Source organism: Macaca nemestrina, chromosome 13, assembly GCF_043159975.1.
Source record: "Macaca nemestrina isolate mMacNem1 chromosome 13, mMacNem.hap1, whole genome shotgun sequence".
In the NCBI taxonomy this organism is placed as follows: domain Eukaryota; kingdom Metazoa; phylum Chordata; class Mammalia; order Primates; family Cercopithecidae; genus Macaca; species Macaca nemestrina.
In genome coordinates this window covers 38,568,194-38,588,841 of record NC_092137.1, presented here as the reverse complement: position 1 = coordinate 38,588,841, position 20,648 = coordinate 38,568,194, and the positions used below count along the sequence as shown (strand labels likewise).

At 37.3% G+C, this 20,648-nt stretch overlaps 1 protein-coding gene across 3 annotated transcripts in view; it reads left to right on the top strand.

Annotated features, from left to right (window-relative positions):
- LOC105464870 (heterogeneous nuclear ribonucleoprotein L like) overlaps positions 1–8,254 on the top strand; it is a 40,791-nt gene extending 32,537 nt beyond the window's left edge. For all 3 annotated transcript variants that reach the window (XM_071076548.1, XM_071076547.1, XM_024787703.2), the window contains 5 exons: positions 1,778–1,899; positions 2,367–2,568; positions 3,249–3,306; positions 3,395–3,493; positions 8,034–8,254. In XM_071076548.1, the coding sequence (XP_070932649.1) occupies positions 1,778–1,899; positions 2,367–2,568; positions 3,249–3,306; positions 3,395–3,493; positions 8,034–8,089 (537 nt within the window). In that variant the 3' untranslated portion in view covers positions 8,090–8,254. The remainder of the gene's footprint in view (positions 1–1,777; positions 1,900–2,366; positions 2,569–3,248; positions 3,307–3,394; positions 3,494–8,033) is intronic.
- The last annotated feature ends 12,394 nt before the right edge of the window (positions 8,255–20,648 follow it).

Here is a 20,648-nt window from a genome sequence, read left to right as displayed (position 1 = left end):
AAGAACCACATATTTAATGTGTATATTTAGTCACTATTAGATTTGTAGATAGTCATTGGATTAAATCAAGGGAGAGAATTTTGCCCATGAGAAGACAAGAGATTTCAAATAAAGCTGAAAAATTGTTACAACTGAGTTTTGTTCAAGTACAGGTGTAGTATATCCTATTAAAGTGGGTAGTTGAAGTGATGGAAATAGATGCCATGTTGCATTTGTTGTGTAAATATATTCTCAGTATTCTTTAGAGGTCAATAGATAAGAAGGAAATACATTCAAGGTGTCATCTATGCCATTGATACAGGAGGCCTCCCTTATCCACAGTTTTGCTTTCAGTTACTCACTGTTAACTGCTCCAACAATAGGTGACTACAGTAAAATAAGATTCTGTGAGAGAGAGAGCATGTTCACATAATTTTTATTATAGTAGATCATTTATAATTTTTCTATTTTATTGTTTTGTTAGTCTATTACTGTGCCTAATTTATAAATTAAACTTTATCATAGGTATGTATGTACAGGAAAAAGTGTAGTATATATATGCTATGCTTATATATAGTATATACTATGCTTAACCTCTATCTGTCTTCTTTTCCTTTCTTTTCCTTTCTTCCCTCCTTCCTTCCTTCCCTCCCTCCCTCCCTCCTTCCCTCCTTCCCTCCTTCCTTCCTTCCTTCCTTCTTTCTTTCCTTCCTTTCTTCCTTTCCTCCCTCCTTTCTTTTCTCCTTTCTTTTTTCTCTTCTCTTTTCGAGACGGAGTCTCGCTCTGAGTAGCTGGGACTACAGGTGCGTGCCACCATGCCCAGCTAGTTTTTGCATTTTTTTTTTTTGTAGAGATGGGGTCTCAACTATGTTTCCTAGGCTGGTCTCAAGCTCCTAGGCTCAACCAAGCATCCCACCTTGGCCTCTCAAAGTGCTGGGATTACAGGTGTGAGCCACTGCGCCAGGCATTGTCTGCAGTTTTAGGCATCCATTGGGGTTCTTGGAATGTATCCCTCAAAGATAAGGGGGAACTACTGTACTTAATAGCTACTTAGGGACTTCCAAGACTAAGCACTATGCTGAATGATATCATACTTTACACCTTCTAACCCTTACAGCATTATATTCTAAAACTGGAAATAGTACAAGAGGGTAACTTTGGCCTCTGCCCAAACTGTCCTGAAATAACATGTATTCCCCTACGTTGTACAGGCCTTCCTGTGACCATGCTATCTCAAGGCTATTTTGTATTATTTCTTTTATAGCATCTTGTTTGTTGCATTAATAGAATTCTACATAGTTTGTAATTACTATTTGTTTACTTTTACATTTCTGACTTAACTACTAGAATATAAGGTTCAGGAAGATAATGTCTGTTAACATTCACCATTAAATCCCCAGTACCTACCACGGTGCTTATGAAAACATATTAGACACTTAATAAATATTTGTTGAAAGAATAAATATTAATGAGTCCTGCCAGATGGTATTATCTACATTTTCAACAACAATCTATGGCTCAGAGAAGTTAAGTATATTGCCCTCAAATCACATAATTAATATATAACATTATGTATTAATGTGCTGTTCTTCAGTGGGCTATACAATAGTAGTATAGTGTTCCTTTTTAACTACTGAATTTTGATAAGAGTTAAGGGTATCTCGTAACATGGCAGAATATAGTTAAAATCCAGGTGATCTTCTGTATTTTAAACCACTTAGGTCATATTGTCTTTAAAAAATTCTGCTACTGTAAAAGGGAATTAAATGGTCACCTTTTTGGGATTTTGTGTTTACAGGTAAAATTTATGAAGACCATTCCTGGTACAGCACTGGTAGAAATGGGTGATGAGTATGCTGTAGAAAGAGCTGTCACACACCTTAATAATGTCAAATTATTTGGGAAAAGACTTAATGTTTGGTAATTATCTATCTTAAATGATAAATTTTTAAAAATATTTTTAAATCTTTATCTTTTTTTATTAGAGACATTAATGTCAACTTGAGAATATTTTAATGTAACTGAGGGCACATCTTAAACAACAGCTGTAGTATTGTTATTTTAAATAAGGATTAGGGTCATATCACTCAGATTTTGCTTAGCTATACCTGTTTTTTAGTTTTATGATGATAAAACGTTAAAATGGGCAAGTTTTTATGTTAAAGTTTTCTAATATGAGAATATATTTAATAGATTTTCTTTCTAATTGATGTCTAAACTACAAGAGTGATTGATTATAACCCAAACTAAATCCTCTATTTAAATAGCTCTATGTATGCCTTTTTTGGTTAAGATTTATGCAAGCAAAATATATCAGCATTCTGAGACTACTTGTTGCTTTTTATCTAACAAAGTACTTTTGTATGTCTTTTCTTTCTAATCTTTAGCGTGTCTAAACAACATTCAGTTGTTCCAAGTCAAATATTTGAGCTGGAGGATGGTACGAGTAGCTACAAGGATTTTGCGATGAGCAAAAATAATCGCTTTACAAGTGCTGGCCAAGCATCTAAGAATATAATCCAGCCACCCTCCTGTGTTTTGCATTATTATAATGTTCCATTGTGTGTCACAGAGGAGACCTTCACAAAGGTAGGCACTGAAATACAAATGTGTATAGAATGTTGCCATTTCCTATTTTAAAATCTGTTTTAGCTTCATTTGGAAGTCGCCTTGCTCATTCTTTTGCTTTTGATATTATTAGTATTTTATTTACTTGGTACGGATAATTTATTCTTTGACTGTTGTACTTTTCTGGCCTCCATTCCTCATTGGTCTTTGTTGATGTGTGGTTCAGTCCTTTTGAGAGTTGGAATTAGAATGAGGTCGTCTTACTCCTGCATTCAGAAAGTTATTTAAAGACATTCATGTCTTTAAATCTCACCTACAACAAAATTTTATCCATATTGTTTCCCCTAACTTAGAAAATGCTAAGTAAGAATTGTAAGAAATGCTTCAGATAAATGATTTTCTGGAACTCTACTCTCTACCTTAAGTACTAGATAAATCCTGGTCAACTCTGAGAATATGTATTTTAGTTAACAAATTGGTGATTTTATTGTACGGCACTAAGTTACTTAACATAATTTATAGAATTTTACTGTTTTTAATTGATTTTCTCATACAACTTGAGAAAGTATGTAAAAACATACTTGATTTAATCCATTCATTCCAGAATTGAAACTTAAATTCTGCCATAAAGTTTACTTTCTGTAAAAAAGTGGGATATTATTTTGACTATATTTTTAATGAAGTTTTACTTTCTTTGGCAGTTGTGTAATGACCATGAAGTTCTTACATTCATCAAATATAAAGTGTTTGATGCAAAACGTAAGTGAACAGTCCCTCTTTTAAAGTTTTCTGGTTAAGTTGGTGATAAGCAAGTAATAATAACTGAGTTTGTGTTTTTTTGTTTTAGCTTCAGCCAAAACACTTTCTGGGCTATTAGAATGGGAGTGCAAAACTGATGCAGTAGAAGCCCTGACGGCACTGAATCACTATCAGATAAGAGTCCCGAGTAAGTAAAATGCTGTATTTGTGTCATAATTATTTAGTGGGAGTTAACTTCACAGAAACATTCATGGTAATATAAAAATAACACTTAATAGGCTTCTTAAAAAATACAGATAAATACGAAAACAAAAGGCATATTAATTCCTGTATTGCTGTATAACAAATTGCTATACAATTTAGCATCTTAAAACAGCAAACATTTATCATCTTACTGTTTCTGAGGGTTAGTATTTTGGGTGCATTTCAGCTGGGTGATTCAGGCTTAGGATCTCTCATGAAGTTGGCAGTCAAACTGTTATCTAAGTCTGCAGTAATCTCAGGGCTTGACTGAAGCCAGAAGATCCACCCCCAGGTGCACTCATGTTGTTGTGTGCAGGCTCAGTCAAGCCACATTGGCCTTTTCATGGTAGCTGACTTCTCTCTGAGTGATCCAAGAGATAAATCAACAATGTTTTTTATAACCTAACATTGGAAGTGGCATACCATCACTTAACGTTACAATTTTTTTGGTCACAGAGACCAAACATAGTACAGTGAGTGTGGGAGGGGACTATACAGGGTGGGAGTACCAGGAGGTTGGAATCACCTTCAAGCTATAACTTCTACAATCCCTATTGATCATTTTAGAGGAAAGCAATACATGCATATGGTTAGAAAACTCAGACAGTACATAAAGGTACAAAATGAAAAGTTAAAGCTTTCTACAACCTCGAACCTTTTGTCTCATTCTTTTTTTCTTCCCTAGTGTGTGTATATAATTATATATATTTTTAAAACTTGGCCGGGCCCTGTGGCTCACACCTGTAATTCCAGCACTTGGGGAGACTGAGGCAGGCGGATCGTCTGAGGTCAGGAGTTTGAGACCAGCCTGGCCAACATGGCGAAACCCTGTCTCTACTAAAAATACAAAAAAAAAAAAAAAAAAAAATTAACCCGGCGTGGTGGCACACACTTGTAGTTTCAGCTACTTGGGAGGCTGAGGCAGGAGAATTGCTTGAACCCAGGAGGTGAGGTTGCAGTGAGCCGAGATCACGCCATTGTCCTCCAACCTGGGCAACAGAGCAAGACTCTGTCTCAAAAAAAAAAAAAAAATAGAAAAACAAAATGATTCTTCTGTACATACTTGCCTATGTCTTGCTGTTTTCACTTAATATATCTTGGAGCTATTTCTATATTGCCACATTCAAAGCTGCTTTTTTAAAGCATTTTCAGGATAGCTATTTATAATTGAGATGTATCACAGTTTTGTCTTATTTACCGTATCTCCCCACTGATGAACACTCTGGTTGCTTCTGTTTGTTTTTATCTGTTATTGTAATATAATATAAACATCCTTATAGTTGCACTTTTTTATTTTTTAATATTTTTTAGTTTTTAATTTTTTTTTTTTTTTTTTTTAATAGAGACAAGGTCTCACTGTGTTGCCCAGGCTGGTCTTGAACTCCTGAGTTCTGCCTCAGCCTCCTAAAGTGCTAGGATTACAGACGTGAGCAACCACGACTGATCAATAGTTGCACTTTCTAATGTGTGTTTTTAGGACAGTTTTTCAGTAGTGTAGGACATGAAGATTTATAGTTAGGTAAAATGTTGCTAGATTGTACCTTATAAAGGTTGCACCAGTTTACATTACCACCTGTGGTATATGAAAATGTTCATTGCTCAGCACTCTTAGCAACACTGAGTGTTGTCAGATACTCTATTTTTACCAGTATGATAGATTAAAAATGGTATTCTGTTGTTTTAATTTGTGCCAAGTGAAATTGTTACCGCTTGTTTATTGTCTCCATTATACTAACAATGGCCTCTTTTTTTTTTTGAGACGAGTCTCACTCTGTCCCCCAGACTGTAGTGCAGTGGCACAATCTCAGCTCACTGCAACCCCCGCCTCCCAGGTTCAAGCAATTCTCCTGCCTCAGCTTTCCAAGTAGCTGGGATTATAGGCACCTGCCACCACACCCAGCTAATTTTTGTATTTTTGGTAGAGACGGGGTTTCACCATGTTGGCCAGGCTCGTCTCAAACTCCTGGACTTCATGATCCGCCCACCTCGGCCTCCTGAAGTGCTGGGTTTACAGGCATGAGAAAACTCAAGTTTAATTTTTGAAACTTTGTGCTGTGTAATTTACTTTGATCCTGGATCTAAAGGGTATTTAAATAATAGGGGAACCTTATTGGGTGTGGTGATGAATGATGGTTTAAAAAAGAGAAAAAAAACCACTGAATGATTTATGGGTGGAATAACATCTGAAATTTGCTTTGAAATATTCTGTCTTTCAAAACTACGTGTGAAGGGTAGGTAGATGAAGTAAGACAGCCAAATATTGACAATTACTGAAGCTGAGTGATAGGTATGTGGGGATTCATTAAACCTATCTATATTTTTGTGTATGTTTGAAAATTCCTTAATAAAAAGTAAGAAACACTTTATTTTTTTTTGAGACAGGGTCTTGCTCATGTCCTAGCCTGGAATGCAGTGGTGCAATCGCAGGCTACTGCAGCCTCAACTTCCCTGAGCTCAAGTGATCCTCCCACCTCAGCCTCCCAAATAGCTGGGGCTACAGGCATGCAACACTATGCCCAGCTTATTGATGTATATTTATTTTAAAAAATGTTTTAGATGGGGGGGGGTCCTGCTGTATTGCCTAGGCTGGTGGTCTTGAACTCCTGGCCTCAAGCAATCCTCTGGCCTCAGCCTCCCAAGTTGCTGGGATTATAGGCACAAGCCACAATGTCGACTTCCTTCTCATTTTACTTTTAGTTTAAAAAAAAAAAGGGAAATGTTATTAAGTAGTGAGTCAGGCTTAATTTTTGAGAGAAAGTTTTAAAAAGCTTTAAAGTTATATGAAATACATTAGAGATAGTATATAAATTGTAAACTATTTGCAGATAGGGACAGTTATGTATGTTTTTATCCTCTGCAGTGTCTTGTACACACTTGTTGATGCATATGCTTTTCCCCTTACAGGAATTTTTTTTCTTTAATGAACTACAGCTTTTAATACTAAAATTGTGATACATTAAGATAGCAAAACCGGTTCTTTGCTTTGATTTCTTATATATACAGTTGAGGAAGAGCTATTTTCTGCCTGGTCTGAAAAATTAAAGGAAAGAAAAATTTGCAAAGTGGAAATATTTTTGTGAAGTATACCCAATTTTTTTTTTGTTCCCAGTAATTTCAAAACTTACATGCCCCATTGATGAAGAGAGATTTAATACTAGATTTCCTGGAAACTTTTGGGATCACAGATGTCTTCATGTACATTCCAGCTTTGTACATGTACAAAGCTTTGTAAATTCCAGCTTTGTACATGTAAATGTAAATTCCAGCTTTGTACATGTACATTCTCCGCTCACTGCAAGCTCCGCCTCCTGGGTTCACGCCATTCTTCTGCCTCAGCCTCCCGAGTAGCTGGGACTACAGGCGCCTGCCACCACGACTGGCCAATTTTTTGTATTTTTAGTAGAGATAGGGTTTCACCGTGTTAGCCAGGATGGTCTCGATCTCCTGACCTCGTGATCCACCCACCTCGGCCTCCCAAAGTGCCGGGATTACAAGCGTGAGCCACTGCGCCTGGCCTGAATTGACTTTTATAGAGAGTTAACTGCTGGCAGTATTTTTGCAATGTGAACTTTGCTGCTTAATCCTGATACTATTTATTCTTTTGTTTTGTTTTGTTTTGTTTTTTTGAGACGGAGTCTCGCTCGGTTCCTCAGGCTAGAGTGCAGGCTGGAGTGCAGCGGCCTGATAATCAGCTCACTGCAAGCTCCGCCTCTCCGGTTCACACCATTCTCCTGCCTCAGCCTCCTGAGTGGCTGGGACTACAGGCGCCCGCCACCATGCCCGGCTAGTTTTTTCGTATTTTTTGTAGAGACGGGATTTCACCATGTTAGCCAGGATGGTCTTGATCTCCCAACCTCGTGATCCACCCGTCTTGGCCTCCCAGGCATGAGCCACCACGCCCGGCCAATACTGTTTATTCTTTAATGATCAGTTCACTAAAAAAAATTGAGTGCCGAACAGTGTTGAGAACAATAGAAATGTAGCAGTCAATAAAGTCTGCCTTCATGAGCTTACCTTTCAGTAAATATGAATAAAAATCTTCCCCTTACCTTACTTAGAAATTTTACTTTTTTTTTTTTTTTTTTTTGAGACAGAGTCTCACTCTGTCACCCCACTCTGTCACCCAGGCTGGAGTGCAGTGGTACAATCTCGGCTCGCTGCAACTTCCACCTCCCACCCAGGTTCATGCAGTTCTGCCTCAGCCTCCAGAGTAGCTGGGACTACAGTCGCACACCACCACACCAAGCTAACTTTTGTATTTTTAGTAGAGAGGGGTTTCGCCTTACTAGCCAGGCTAGTCTCGAACTCCTGACTTCAGGTGAGCCACCAAGTCTGGTCAGTTTTACTTCTTTATATTCCTGCTTTATATTCACCATATTCTTTATATTTAGTATAAAAAGGTGAAATAATTTACTCTGGTACTTCAAAGTGATATTGAAAGTTTGATGAAGTGAAATATTAACTCTGTTTTTTACTTTTTACAGATGGTTCCAATCCCTATACATTGAAGCTTTGCTTTTCTACATCATCCCATTTATAAGAAGAGAAGAGCATGTTAGAATTTATGTTCACCTTTATTACAATTTCAAAGCTACACTTCATTAAAAAAATCTAAAATGGTTGATCTCATGTTGCCTTGCTTACTTTAAGATCCTGTTCTGTAATAAACATATTTTGCCTTGAGTAAATTTGTTGTAAACTTAAATATTGAATTGTTTTCATTTTAAGATAGAATATCATAATGTAGACTATCTACAGCTTCATTGTAGATTATACAGATATATAATTTCTAACCTTATTACTGTAATTTTTCTTCCACAGTAAAAATATATTTGCATTCTTAATGCTAATTATCTGCAAGTATTTTTTCATTGTGTAAGAGATTAATGCAGGTGAAAGTATTGCATTTTAATATAGAATTCCTATTATATGTTTAGATGTTTAAGTATGTTGCAGTTACTCATATTAAACATAACTTTGTATTTATTTAATCAAGTTTGATAATAACATTACATATGTTGAATTTTAAGTACTACAGATTTAACTGATTTTATATTTCTGAAAGGCTAACAGACATGGATACACTTGTACAGTATGCATTCAAACTTATTTAAATTGGTGTATTTTTTTTTAAGTCAGTGTCCCTTTGTATTGACATGCCTCTCTGTTTCTAGTCCAGTTTGGAGATTTTATAAACTTACAACAATGAGTTAATGTGTTCATTTTCATTTGTTGCATGTGACTTAAATACAGCTAGTATTTGGCATTGAGATTTTAATAGAGGTTATAATTAACAGTTCCTCTTATAGATAATAATCTGGGATCTATGGGTGGGCTTCAGAGAATCTGTGTACCCCCTAAAATTGTATGTAGAATTTTGGATATTTACATTTTTATTTTTTACTCTTGAATCCATCAGTAATATGTATTTTTCTATATGGTACAAGATTTAAGGATCTAATTTTATTTTTATTCCAAACAGATAGCTATTTGTCTCAATACCATTTATTAAACATTCTTTCTCCCACTGGATCTGCTTTTTTTTTTTTTCTTTTTAAAATAATAGATTTTATACCTAGGCAAGTAAGATTTAAGGACCAAACGTGGTATTAAGAGACTATAGCACGATTGTTATCAAGTTCACAGCTTTTTTACAATAGAAAAACTGATGTGGCCATTTTGTTTTCATCTTTAAAAAAAGGGAGAATATGTGTCATCTACCTAGAATAACTGATATCAATAGTTGGTAATAGCAGTTTTGTAATCCTGACACTTTTAAACAAATTTGTAAATGCAAGTTCCATTTAGATCTTTTGTAAAGACTTTATTTTAAATTTTAATATAAAAGTCCTTTTATAAATAAGGCACGTGTTTACAGTTTTAGAGCTGTTTAATAGAAAGTTTAGATGGAAACTAAACACACATTAACATTTATTTCCCCTCATTTTGATGGCAGTGGACCAGCATTTCCTCTAAAGATAAATAAAAAATTAAATTTTAACCTAGAAGTATTTTAGACCCTTATCACAGAACCCAGTAAGTTATGCCAAGGGTAACTGTGTGAACTGTGTTCGACACTGGGCTATGTATGTTTCTTACTCGTTGCCAATTTAATACCTAAGTTTATCTAACTTTACAATAAACAAAGCTTTTTTCCCCCTATAAATACTTTTCTACCTCTGTTGAAAAATTGAAATGCCTTAATTTTGGTTTATGTAATAGTTGTCTACTTTCTTTCCTCCTCTGAAAATTAATGTGGGTTACAGAATTACAGACTTTTTAATGCCTAAGATATTAAGAAATAAACCTGTAGGTATTGGCAGGGCATTTAGATTTTAATTAGTTTTGACTTGTAGAAATGATTTTTATCTGTAAGGCTCTCTCTCTACCAAAATAAGTGTATTCTTTGGGAGTAAACTGGTTGGTAAGTTGGGCCTTGCTGATAGATATATGCACTGGTGCGTAAGCCCTATACTGCTGCTGTCACTAATGTTTTTGATAGTTTACTTAGGGATGACTGCTGTTAATGAAGTTTGCTTTGTGAATACTCCCTCTTTCCTTAGCCTTGGCAACATTCTTCTCTGAGCTATCTTTATGCTTTTAGAAGAACAAGAAAAATCAGATTTAAGAACTATAAAGAAATAATACTAGCTTTGAGTTTCTTTAAAAAAATATTGAAATCCCATCTCTGTATCCAAATCCTACTACGTATTTGATAATAAATCTGCCAAACTGAGTTATGGAATATGAGCTGCCTTTTAAAAATCCCTGTTCTGCTAAAGGTGTTGCTTCACCAAATAAAAATATTTGCAACTGTAGCCAACATGAGACTTTGCAAACATCCTAGTGATTTGGTTGTCTCAACTATGTCTTGAACAGAATTGAGAAGAGGGGAAAAAATGACTAAATGGGGTCAGTTGTTTCATGTTTTCTTTACAGACAGGCTGCTAGGGAACTGCAAAGTAGCTGTCAGTGATACTCTTTCTGGCATACAGAAATTTTGAGTGGAGAACATTCTCCCATACTTAGGAATCTGAAGCACAAGGAGCTTTGCTTCTCTTAAAGGTAACGAAAGTGCTTGTGAGATAACAGCGATGAACTTCCTATCTCCATGTGGTTGTTTGGTCTAAGAGACTTTTAGTCCACTGAGGGTTCGTGTGAAGAGTAGCAGGCCTTTGTCTTCACAGTACTGCAGCTCTGCTCATGATGATTTTCAGTGTCAACCAAAAAGTAAGTGAATGTGCAGGCATGAATACTATTTAAACCAAATAAATTATTTGGGATATTAAATCGCGGATATTTTGGGTTTTAAATAGTGGATATTTAATCCATAATATCGTTGCTTTTGCCTAAAACCTAACATTTTCATCAAATGGATTCAAGTGTTAATTAAAACCTAATATATTTTATTTAGCAAAATACCATCTTCTAGGGATCTTAGTTCTAATGTTTTTTGAACTTGAACAAATAAAATGGACTTTGCTTTACTAGTTACTTTCATAGAAAGTCCTTCATTCGAGGGAACACTTGAAATTCTCTGAGTTTTAATTTACAAATGAGGAAGCTAGTAATGTTGGATATTGTTTTCTCTATCCTCCATTCCACCCTCCCCTATTTTTTAGCAGTAATCAAGGTTTGAGTGAGCCTTATTGACTTAGCCTCATCACTCTAACTCAGTACCTCTTAATAAGGGTGGCAGGTCTTCCTAGAGGGGTATTTTGACAGTTTGTAGGGGTGTTTTTTCAGTGTTTAGGGGACGCTGCAAACAATTCGATGGGTAGGACCAGGAAGAATTATCCCTTGTCCTACATGACTTTCCGATTTCTTATCAGATATTCAAATAGGTAAAAAACCTGTTTATAATGACCTGATCCTAGAGTCTGACTTTTTAATATATTAATGCAAAATATTTTTGTGTGGTTTTAATATGCAGTACACTGAATTTTTAGCAATACAACTACCTTACAAACCAAGGAAATAATGTTTAGAATGCTTTCGAGAGTTGTTTGCCATTTTGGAAAATTAAATCATCGACGTATTATTGGGATTGCCATTATAATACACAAGGGTCAGTTTTCATTTGTCACATTCATCTCTGTATTCTATTGTAGCCATGCCTGAGCATTTATGTATTACAACATATATTTTATCATAAATTTTATTTCTCCCTTAACAATTAGAGTTTTATTTGGTTTTTCTTTAAGCTGTGTGTGTCTGTGTGTAGGTAGGTATTATCTAGGAATTTTATTTCAGCATAGTAAAAGGATATCAGATTGGGTGGGGAACCACTGTTGTAAACAAGGTAATAGTCTGATTCTGTGTTGAACAGGTAACCTAGGCTGATCCAAAGAGAATGACACCTAGGATTTGTTGACGAATGGATGAGGAAGTGCTCTCGCTAAGGAGTGTGGTCTGCTTGTGTAAGGTTAGGCCTGGGACTGTTAGAGACATTTTGCTGTCTTGAGGGAAACTAGCTAGTAGAGGAAAATTGAATACACAGTGGAAACCACCTTGAGCATAGGCTCATTGGGTATTTTGTGCACAATACACCCATCTTCAGAGTTCTCTTTTGAGTTTGAAAACACAACCTATGTATTTTAAGGGTCTCCATTTGCCTAAATCTCATCTTTAGCAGTTTAATCTACAAACAACACAATAAAATGAAAGCACTGACAATTGTTTGACAAAAGGCACTATTTTAAACATGATATATCTTTGTCTTTTTGCTAACCATAGGCTTTATTTTTTGGTAACTCTAAACTTTTTGTTTTGTAGAGGTGGGGGTCTCACTATGTTGCCCAGGCTGGTCTTTAACTCCTGGCCTCAAATGATCCTCCGCTTTAGCCTCCCAAAGTGTTGGAATTACACACGTGAGACTACCTTGTACTCTTCTGTCAGGTACCACAAAGTTTAGACATAGATGTAATATTTATGGACACTTACTGAAAGTATTGTGTGTAGATTTGTTAATGGCTCTTTCAAGGGTTTCTAAAACTTAATGGACAAAAATTACATATATGGGTATAATGTATACATTATGAAATGGCTCAATCAAGTTAATTAACATCCACTATGTCGCATACTTTTGTAGTGAGAACATTTAAAATAGACTCGGGTCATTTAATTTTTAAGAGCAGAAAGCTTATTTATATGTACCTTAGAAATCTCTACTGTATATGTTAAACCCTTGTAAGTGATACAGAACTGCTAATAAAGTAAAAGCACTGAATTAGTGGCAATCTCTGATTTGAAAACTTTCACACCTCCCTTGTGGGGTGACACAGTAATCAGGCTAAGCTGCAGAGCAACCTTGAAATGTTTGCTTTGAGTTGAGTTGATAATTATAATCTGGTCATCATTTATTTTTTCCTTTTTTTTTCTCCCCAGTAATACCAAAAGAAATTAAGAAGTAATGTTATTTTTTTTTTTTTCTGGGAAGTAATCATAGTTTATTGAGAGCCCGGAAAATCAGTAAATGGCCTTAAAGATTTGGATTGTTACCATAATTTTAGTATAGCGTATTAAATAACAGTACCGGTGGGATAGCTTGGGAGTGTGAAACTTGATTACAACTTACGATTGTGAAGTTTAGGTTATTAAGGTGATTTTTGGATGTGACTTTATGTGAAATAACCTTTTCTTAGGAGAGTAGGGGAAGAAAAACAAGGTAGATAATGCCTGTGCTGCACAGTGATATTTAGCAGTGCTTCTCAACAGTTAGGAACATTTTATTTTGTGGGGAGATGATTTCATGACGAACAAAAAGGATCATGTGGGAAACTTTTAAAAAATACTGATATCCCAGATAATCTGCAGAATCTGACTGACTTGGACTATGTGTGTATATATTCAAAGCAAATTTTGTTCATTGATTTCCATTTAAAATATCTGATTTTTGATGTCACAAAGCATGAATGTAAAGTAGATATTTTTGTTGCAACTTAAAAATTCAAATAATGACAATTTTAAACCAAAAAACCTTCAGTTTCTACAAAAACCATTTCACTAGTGTCACTTGCAACCATTTGGCTTCATGGATATTTCAGGCATTTATTCCAGCTTCTATCAAGTGCACTTCGTATGTCAGACAATACAAGTTCAGGCAGATGGTTAGCTTTAAAAAGTCAGTAGGTTCATTTGAGCTTAGAAGGGAAGCAATGGAAAAATGGCTAAACCTTGTTTCTAAATACGAGGCAGACTATTTCCTAAATCCTTAAGAGGAACTGAAAATTGATTAATGAGTCTTTAGTCTTTGGGTAATATAATCTAAATCTTTTAGCTTTTATGAATTCCACTATAAGATGAAAAAATAAGGTCAAGGAATGATCAGCACTTGTGGTGGGGGTGCGAAGGCTGTCTAATCATTCCATTTCACAAACGGGGGGTGAGAGGCCCAGATTTTTGTGATCTGCCCAAGTTTAACAAAATAAACGGGGATATAATGACTTGAATCCAGATGTTAATGCTCAAAATCTTACACAAAAGCCCTTTTGAGTCATTGAAGTAATTGGCTTTTCTCAGTGAATAGAAGTATAAGCTGTAGTAGCCTAAGCAATGTTAATCTGCTTTGGTAAATGATTAGAAAGCAAAATTCTGGTTGCCAGCTGGGGGTAATGGAGGTGTGATTGTTATTGGCTACAAGATATATTTTGGGTGATCAGAATGTTCTGATGGTTGTACACCTTGTGAATGCACTAAATGCCACTGAATTGTATACTTTAAAAAGGTTAAAATAGTAATTTTATTTTACTACAGTAACAAAGTAGGTCTAGCCCACCAATCCTTTAGTTTAAATAAGGGCTAATATGGGTCTGCAAGGCTTAAATGTAGCCGGTTAGATAACATTTGGGGAGGTGTGTAGGGAGAAATCTGTGAGTTAGTTCACTCCCACACCAGCAGGAGATGGGATCCTGAGTTTGGTTTATGGTTGTGTTGCTAGGGTGGCTGGCTGCTTCTGGTCACCTTGGACTATGGGACAAGAGATTAGAGCCAGGGAAGAGAGCCCACTGAGGTCTTGTGCACAGTGACAGGAAAGAGGATTTGAGGGTGAGGAGGGGATGATTCCATGAATAGAAAATAGAATTTCTTTGTGTTCTGAAGCCTGAGTAATGCTCTGGTTGCTTAGTTTACAGACTTTATCCTAACTAATTTTGAGCTACTCTCACTGAGTCTCAGCCTGCAAGAGGACCTATTCATGAATGTACTCACATTTTCTTAAAAAATTAAGAGACTATTTTATCCAGTTTACCCAGTTTCATTTAGACTTTGGCACATATGCTAATGTATATACATAGCTGCTTCAGAGTCTTGAAGAGGAATTCAGTAAGAGACTGATTTATGTAGACAAATATCCATAAAAACAAAAATTATGTGTGCAATGTATTTATAAATCCTTAAGAGGGTTTTAGGAATCTTCTGAAAAAAAAAATCTAAAATGAGATAGCTAATGCATTTTGTTTTATGCACCTGTCATAATAAAACCTGAGATTTTTCTGCCTAATAGAAAATTGAGAGGACTGATGCCAGTGTCAGCCACCTCAGTCATGATAGAGGTTTTCTTGCTAGACTGTTACAAGGGTAAGTGATATTTATATGACTTGCCAATACAAATTCAAGCTTATCCCACAAAGGCCCAGTATGATCACTTATCCCACAGTATTTCTCAGCAAGGCACTAGTATTTGAGCCAAAATTTCCACCACTTAACCAAAAAGACTAAAATAGCTCCACACCTGTTGTACCTCCTCCTGCTGTGTAATAACCCTTTGCTCCCTGCAGTTTTGCCTCTTAAACACTTGACTCGGGATCAGTAAAACCTGTTATTTTTGTTAGTTTATTTATGTTTCTGAGGAAGGTGAGACTGCTCTGGCAAATTATTGCCATTATGTGTGAATGAAGGCCACATGGTTTATAAACTGTAGAGCAAGACACTGAAAGTGCACAGGGAATACATTCTGGAGTCCCATCCTCAAACTACTTGCCACCAGGTGTGACACATGGGATGGAGCTCAGGGCCATGTGATGGGTTGTGATGCTCTTCCAACGAAGAATATGTGACAGGTTAGGCCGGGCGCGGTGGCTCAAGCCTGTAATCCCAGCACTTTGGGAGGCCGAGACGGGCAGATCACGAGGTCAGGGGATTGAGACCATCCTGGCTAACATGGTGAAACCCTGTCTCTACTAAAAAATACAAAAAACTAGCCGGGCAAGGTGGCGGGTGCCTGTAGTCCCAGCAGGAGAATGGTGTAAACCAGGAGGCGGAGCTTGCAGTGAGCCGAGATCTCGCCACTGCACTCCAGCCTGGGCGACAGAGCGAGACTCTGTCTCAAGACAAAAAAAAAAAAAAAAAAAAGTGACAAGGGAAAGGGCAGAGACTGAGGGGCGAGGCCTGGATTTTAGTAATTTCTGTCACTATTTGGTCTTGGGCAACTCAGTTCCTAGGTCTAGTTCCTCATCTATATAATGTAGAAGTTAGGCTACATGGCATGGTTTGTTAAGAATGCAGTTCTGTTCCATATTTTTTCTGATTCTTTTCTGGTTCAGCAGTTACCACGTGTGGAAAGGGGCTGCTGAAGTTCTTTGGATAAAATGGGTAAAACTGCTATTGAGTAAAGATTTTATTCTTGCCTGAATTATCCATATAGGGTTTTTAAATTGATCAAGTTAATTTAATAATATTTTTGTTCCCTAGTAACTCTGCATTGTAGCAATAATCTTAGTGAATAAAGGAAAGGATCAGGCTGCCTGCCAATTCCCTGCATCATGAAAAATGCTCATGTGAGGATCCTTAAAGCTGGTATAGGTCAGAGAGATAGGTCAGACTGGGAACTTTCTATCTCACCCTATGGGAAGATAGCTGAGGAAATGATTGTTAAGCAGCAGTGGTTCCATCCCATAGGATTCCCAATTGACACCAACTACCTCCTCTTAGTCAAGTAATGGGCAAGGTGGATGGGGGCAGGATATAGATTATAGATAGATTGGGTTGCTATGATGCAGGGAGTGAAATTGGTGTTTGCACACCTAGGTATTGGATTTGGATATCTTGAAAGCTGTGTTCTTCAAAGACTGGCCTTTCTGAGCTTGAAGAAATCTGGGGTATACCAGATCCTAAAGACTTAGGAAGAAGAGACTCAATAATTACTCCCCCTGCAGTCACGTGGCTTTGAGAAAAATCTGAACAGAGCATTTGTAATCAGAAGAAAGTCTCACTATGCCATTGACCATCTGGTGGTGAGAGGGAGTGATCATAGGCATTTAAAAAATCAATTGGTCAGGTACAATGCTTGTAATCCCAGCACTTTTGGAGGCCAAAGTGGGAAGATCACTTAAAGCCAAGAGTTCAAGACCAGTCTGGGCAACATAGTGAGAGCCTATCTCTACAAAAGAAATGCAAAAGTTAGCCAGGTGTGGTGGCACACACTCATAGTCCCAGCTACTGGGGAAGCTGAGGTGGGAGGATTGCTTGAGACCAGGAGGTCGAGGCTGCAGTGAGCCAAGATTGTACCATTGCTCTCCCGCGTGGGCAACAGAGCAAGACCCCATCTCAAAAAAAAAAAAAAAAACCAACCAACAAAACAGAAAACCAGATTGGCTAAATAGGAAAGACTTTGCTGGGAAGACTTGGATTATAGTCTACTGTCTGGATTATGGTCATACTGTTATCACCTAGAAATCCTGCCTTGGCTATGTATACATCTCGCCAGCTCCCAAAGATTCTTGGAAGAAATACAACCAAGATAACCAGACAGCTGCTGGTTATCCTGTGGGAAAGAGTAGTATTTTTCATTTAAGATACAATTTATATGTAGCCCAAGATAATGTGGTGGAGTTAAGGGACAGAAACAACTCATTACATTCTGGTCATTTTGGATGAGCCTAAAATAATTCCCAATATTTTTGAGATAGTATTGTGTAGTAGAGCACTGGGTTAGGACTTTGTAAGACCTGGCTGCTTATCCTGGCTCTGCCACTAATGAGCTATGTGACTGGGAGCAAGTCATTTAAGGTGACTTTTAAACTTTAGATTCCTTTCATGTAAAATGGGAACAGCAATAATACCTGAGGACCAACTGATCTCATAATGAAATACTATGTAGAAAAGTACTTTTGGTGACATTCAGTACAAATCTCTAGAAGAGATAAGGGTGTTCCAGAGAGTCCCTATGCTACCACAATAGAAAATACCAACTGCCACAATCCAATCATTGCCATTGTGAATCCGTGGTTTTTCTGCAATACAAATGGATTTTGTAGATAAAAAAGTAGTCTAGCTCAGGTACTAGAAAATAACAGCAAGTTGGCAATTCAAATTATCCCAACCTACCTGGACAGCTTTTCCTAAGAGATGGGGTCTCCTTATGTTGCCCAGGCTGGAGTGCACTGGTTATTCATAGGTACAATCATAGCGTGCCGCATCCTTGAACTCCTGGGCTCAAGTGGTCCTTCTGCCTCAGCCTCCCGAGTAGCTGGAACCACAGACACAGTGCTACTGCACCTGGCTTTTGTTTTTTTCTTATAGATTTGCCGGACAGCCGCAGTGGCTCACACCTTGCCTATACTTTGGAAGGCTTAGATGGGAGGATCACTTGAGCCCAGGAGTTTGAGACCAGCCTGGGTAACACAGTGAGTCCCCATCTCTACAAAAAAAATTAGCTGGGTATGGTGGTGTGTGCCTGTAATCCAAGCTGCTTGGGAGGCTGAGGTAGGAGAATTGCTTGAGCTCAGGAGGTTGAGGCTGCAGTGAGCTGTGATGGCACCACTTCATTCCAGCCTAGACAATAGGTCAAGACCCTGGCTCACATAACACACACAAAAAATACTTGCTTCATTCATATAACATCAGTAAGAACCCTCCTAAATTCTAAAGACAGGCAAAGTTAATATCATTTTAGGATTATATTCCTATAATCCTAGCACTTTGGGAGGCTGAAGTGGGAGGATCGCTTGAGCCCAGGAGTTTGAAACCAGCCTGGGCAATGTAGTGAGACACGATCTCTGTTAAAAAAAATTTTTTTTAACCATATAACCAAGATATGGTACATAAAGACCCTTTTACTTTTAATGTATATAGAGTTTTCCAGAGACAACATTGAGTTTTAATATTACGTTGGCCATATGTATGGTTTATTTGACGTGATACCCCCTTGGCCAGGACCCTTCATATTTCTGTTCATATGGGAAAACACAATTTAATTCCTAATGATTCAACTTAGTTGAATCAACTTAGCCTGAATCAGGCAGGCATGACTGCCTGCCTGAATATTTCTGGCCAGCACTCTGTGGAGATGCAGAGTTTGATAAGTTTGTTTTCTGGTCTGTGAAGAAGTACTTTAACAGGTGTTTGAAAAGCGCCAACTAGATTATCATAAACCGTCCCTGTCCATCTTAGTTCTGTCAGTCTGGATTTGATAGGTTTCTTTTCTTAACTACAACATTTCAAGGTTGATGAGTCTCAATTTTTTTTTTCTATCCTTTTTAGTTTCTTCTGATTAAGTAGCTCTTTTATCAAAGCCCCAGGATTTTTTCCATCATTTAGTTGTCCACTTTCTGGAGTTTTTGAGATTCTCAGATGTGGCAAACAGAACTGTGTGCCAGTGGCAGACCCTACTCCAGTTTTAGATAAGCATAGGAAACTATTTTCCATTTTGGTTTCCATATCCTTAGAAAGAAGGTGCCAAGGGGAGGAAGCATAGGACTTAGCAAAGTCAGAAATCCTGGATTTGCATCCTATGCTGCCCTTTATCAGCCATATGAGCCTGAACAAGTCCTAACGATGGTGTGAGCCTCAGTTTTTTGTTAATCTATAGAATAGTGATAATCTCTCTCTTATTTATCTATTTGTTCATTAAACCCAAATTGAGTGGCATAGAGTAGGCCTTGGGTGCCACTGCAGTGACCCCATTTTTTTCCTGTTGTTTTGTTAAAACAGCCATTCGTCTCTGAACTCTGTAACGGCAGGGAACTCTGTATTTCCTTTCTGCTTCCTCTCAGCACCTTGCCCATATAGTCAGGGTCTCCTATGTAAAGTTGTTCTCACAGATGAGAACTGTCTCCATCTGTGCTAAAGCCACAGGGTGACCCTGCCTGACTTTGTGACTGAGATGAAGAAGCAAGCATGCTATCAAAGGGAAGATAACACAAATCTAGAAGGAAGTTACAATACTGAAAACCACAGAATCAAGATTAAAAACTTTCTCGACAGGCTGCAGCCCTGGGTTGGAAACAAGGTGAGACCTAATTGGGATCAGAAAATGTTCATTTAAGTTGACTATTAATAATTATACCTGACATTTATTGAGCACTTGCATGTTAGGCATCCTGTTAAATATACATGTTATGTAATTCTTACGATGGATGAGGCTGAAGCCATTATAAAGATGGGGAAATGTAAAGTAACCTGTTTAGTCTTGCTCAGCCATTAGATGGTGAAACCAGGATTCTAAACCCTGAGGTTTGGTTCCAAAGCAGACACTCTTCTAATAACAGCCCCCCAAAATAATGTCCCACCAAAGATATCCACATCCTAATCCTCAGCCCCTGTAAATATGTTACCTTCATGACAGCAGGGACATTGCAGAAGTGCGTAAGGGTTACCGACCTTTAGATGGCGAAAGTTTCCTGGGTTATCTAGGTGGCCCAATCTAATCATATGAACCCTTAAAAGTGAGAAACTTTCCTATCTTCTTTGAGAGAAAAGGAGATGAAAGGAGAGATTCAAAGCATGAGGAGAACTGACCTGCTGTTGCTGGTTTTGAAGGTAGAAAAAGGGGGCTGGAAACCAAGGAATGTGGGCAGCTTCTAGAAACTGGAAACAGTCCTCAGCTGACAGCCAGCAGGTAAATTCAGTCCTATCACTGTCAGGAACTGAATTCTGCCAACAAACTGAATGAACAAGGAAATGTCTTCTCCCCTAGAGCCTCCGGAAAGGAGCCAACACCTTGATTTTCTTTGTGTGCATTTATACATTTCTGTAAAACTTTCTCCTAGATGTTTTATATTTTTTTGTTATTGTGAATTGAATCTTTTTTTTTCCATTTTATTTTCTAATTGCTAGTTTAGTGTAAGGCTATTGAATTCAGAGTATGTCTCTTTTATTCT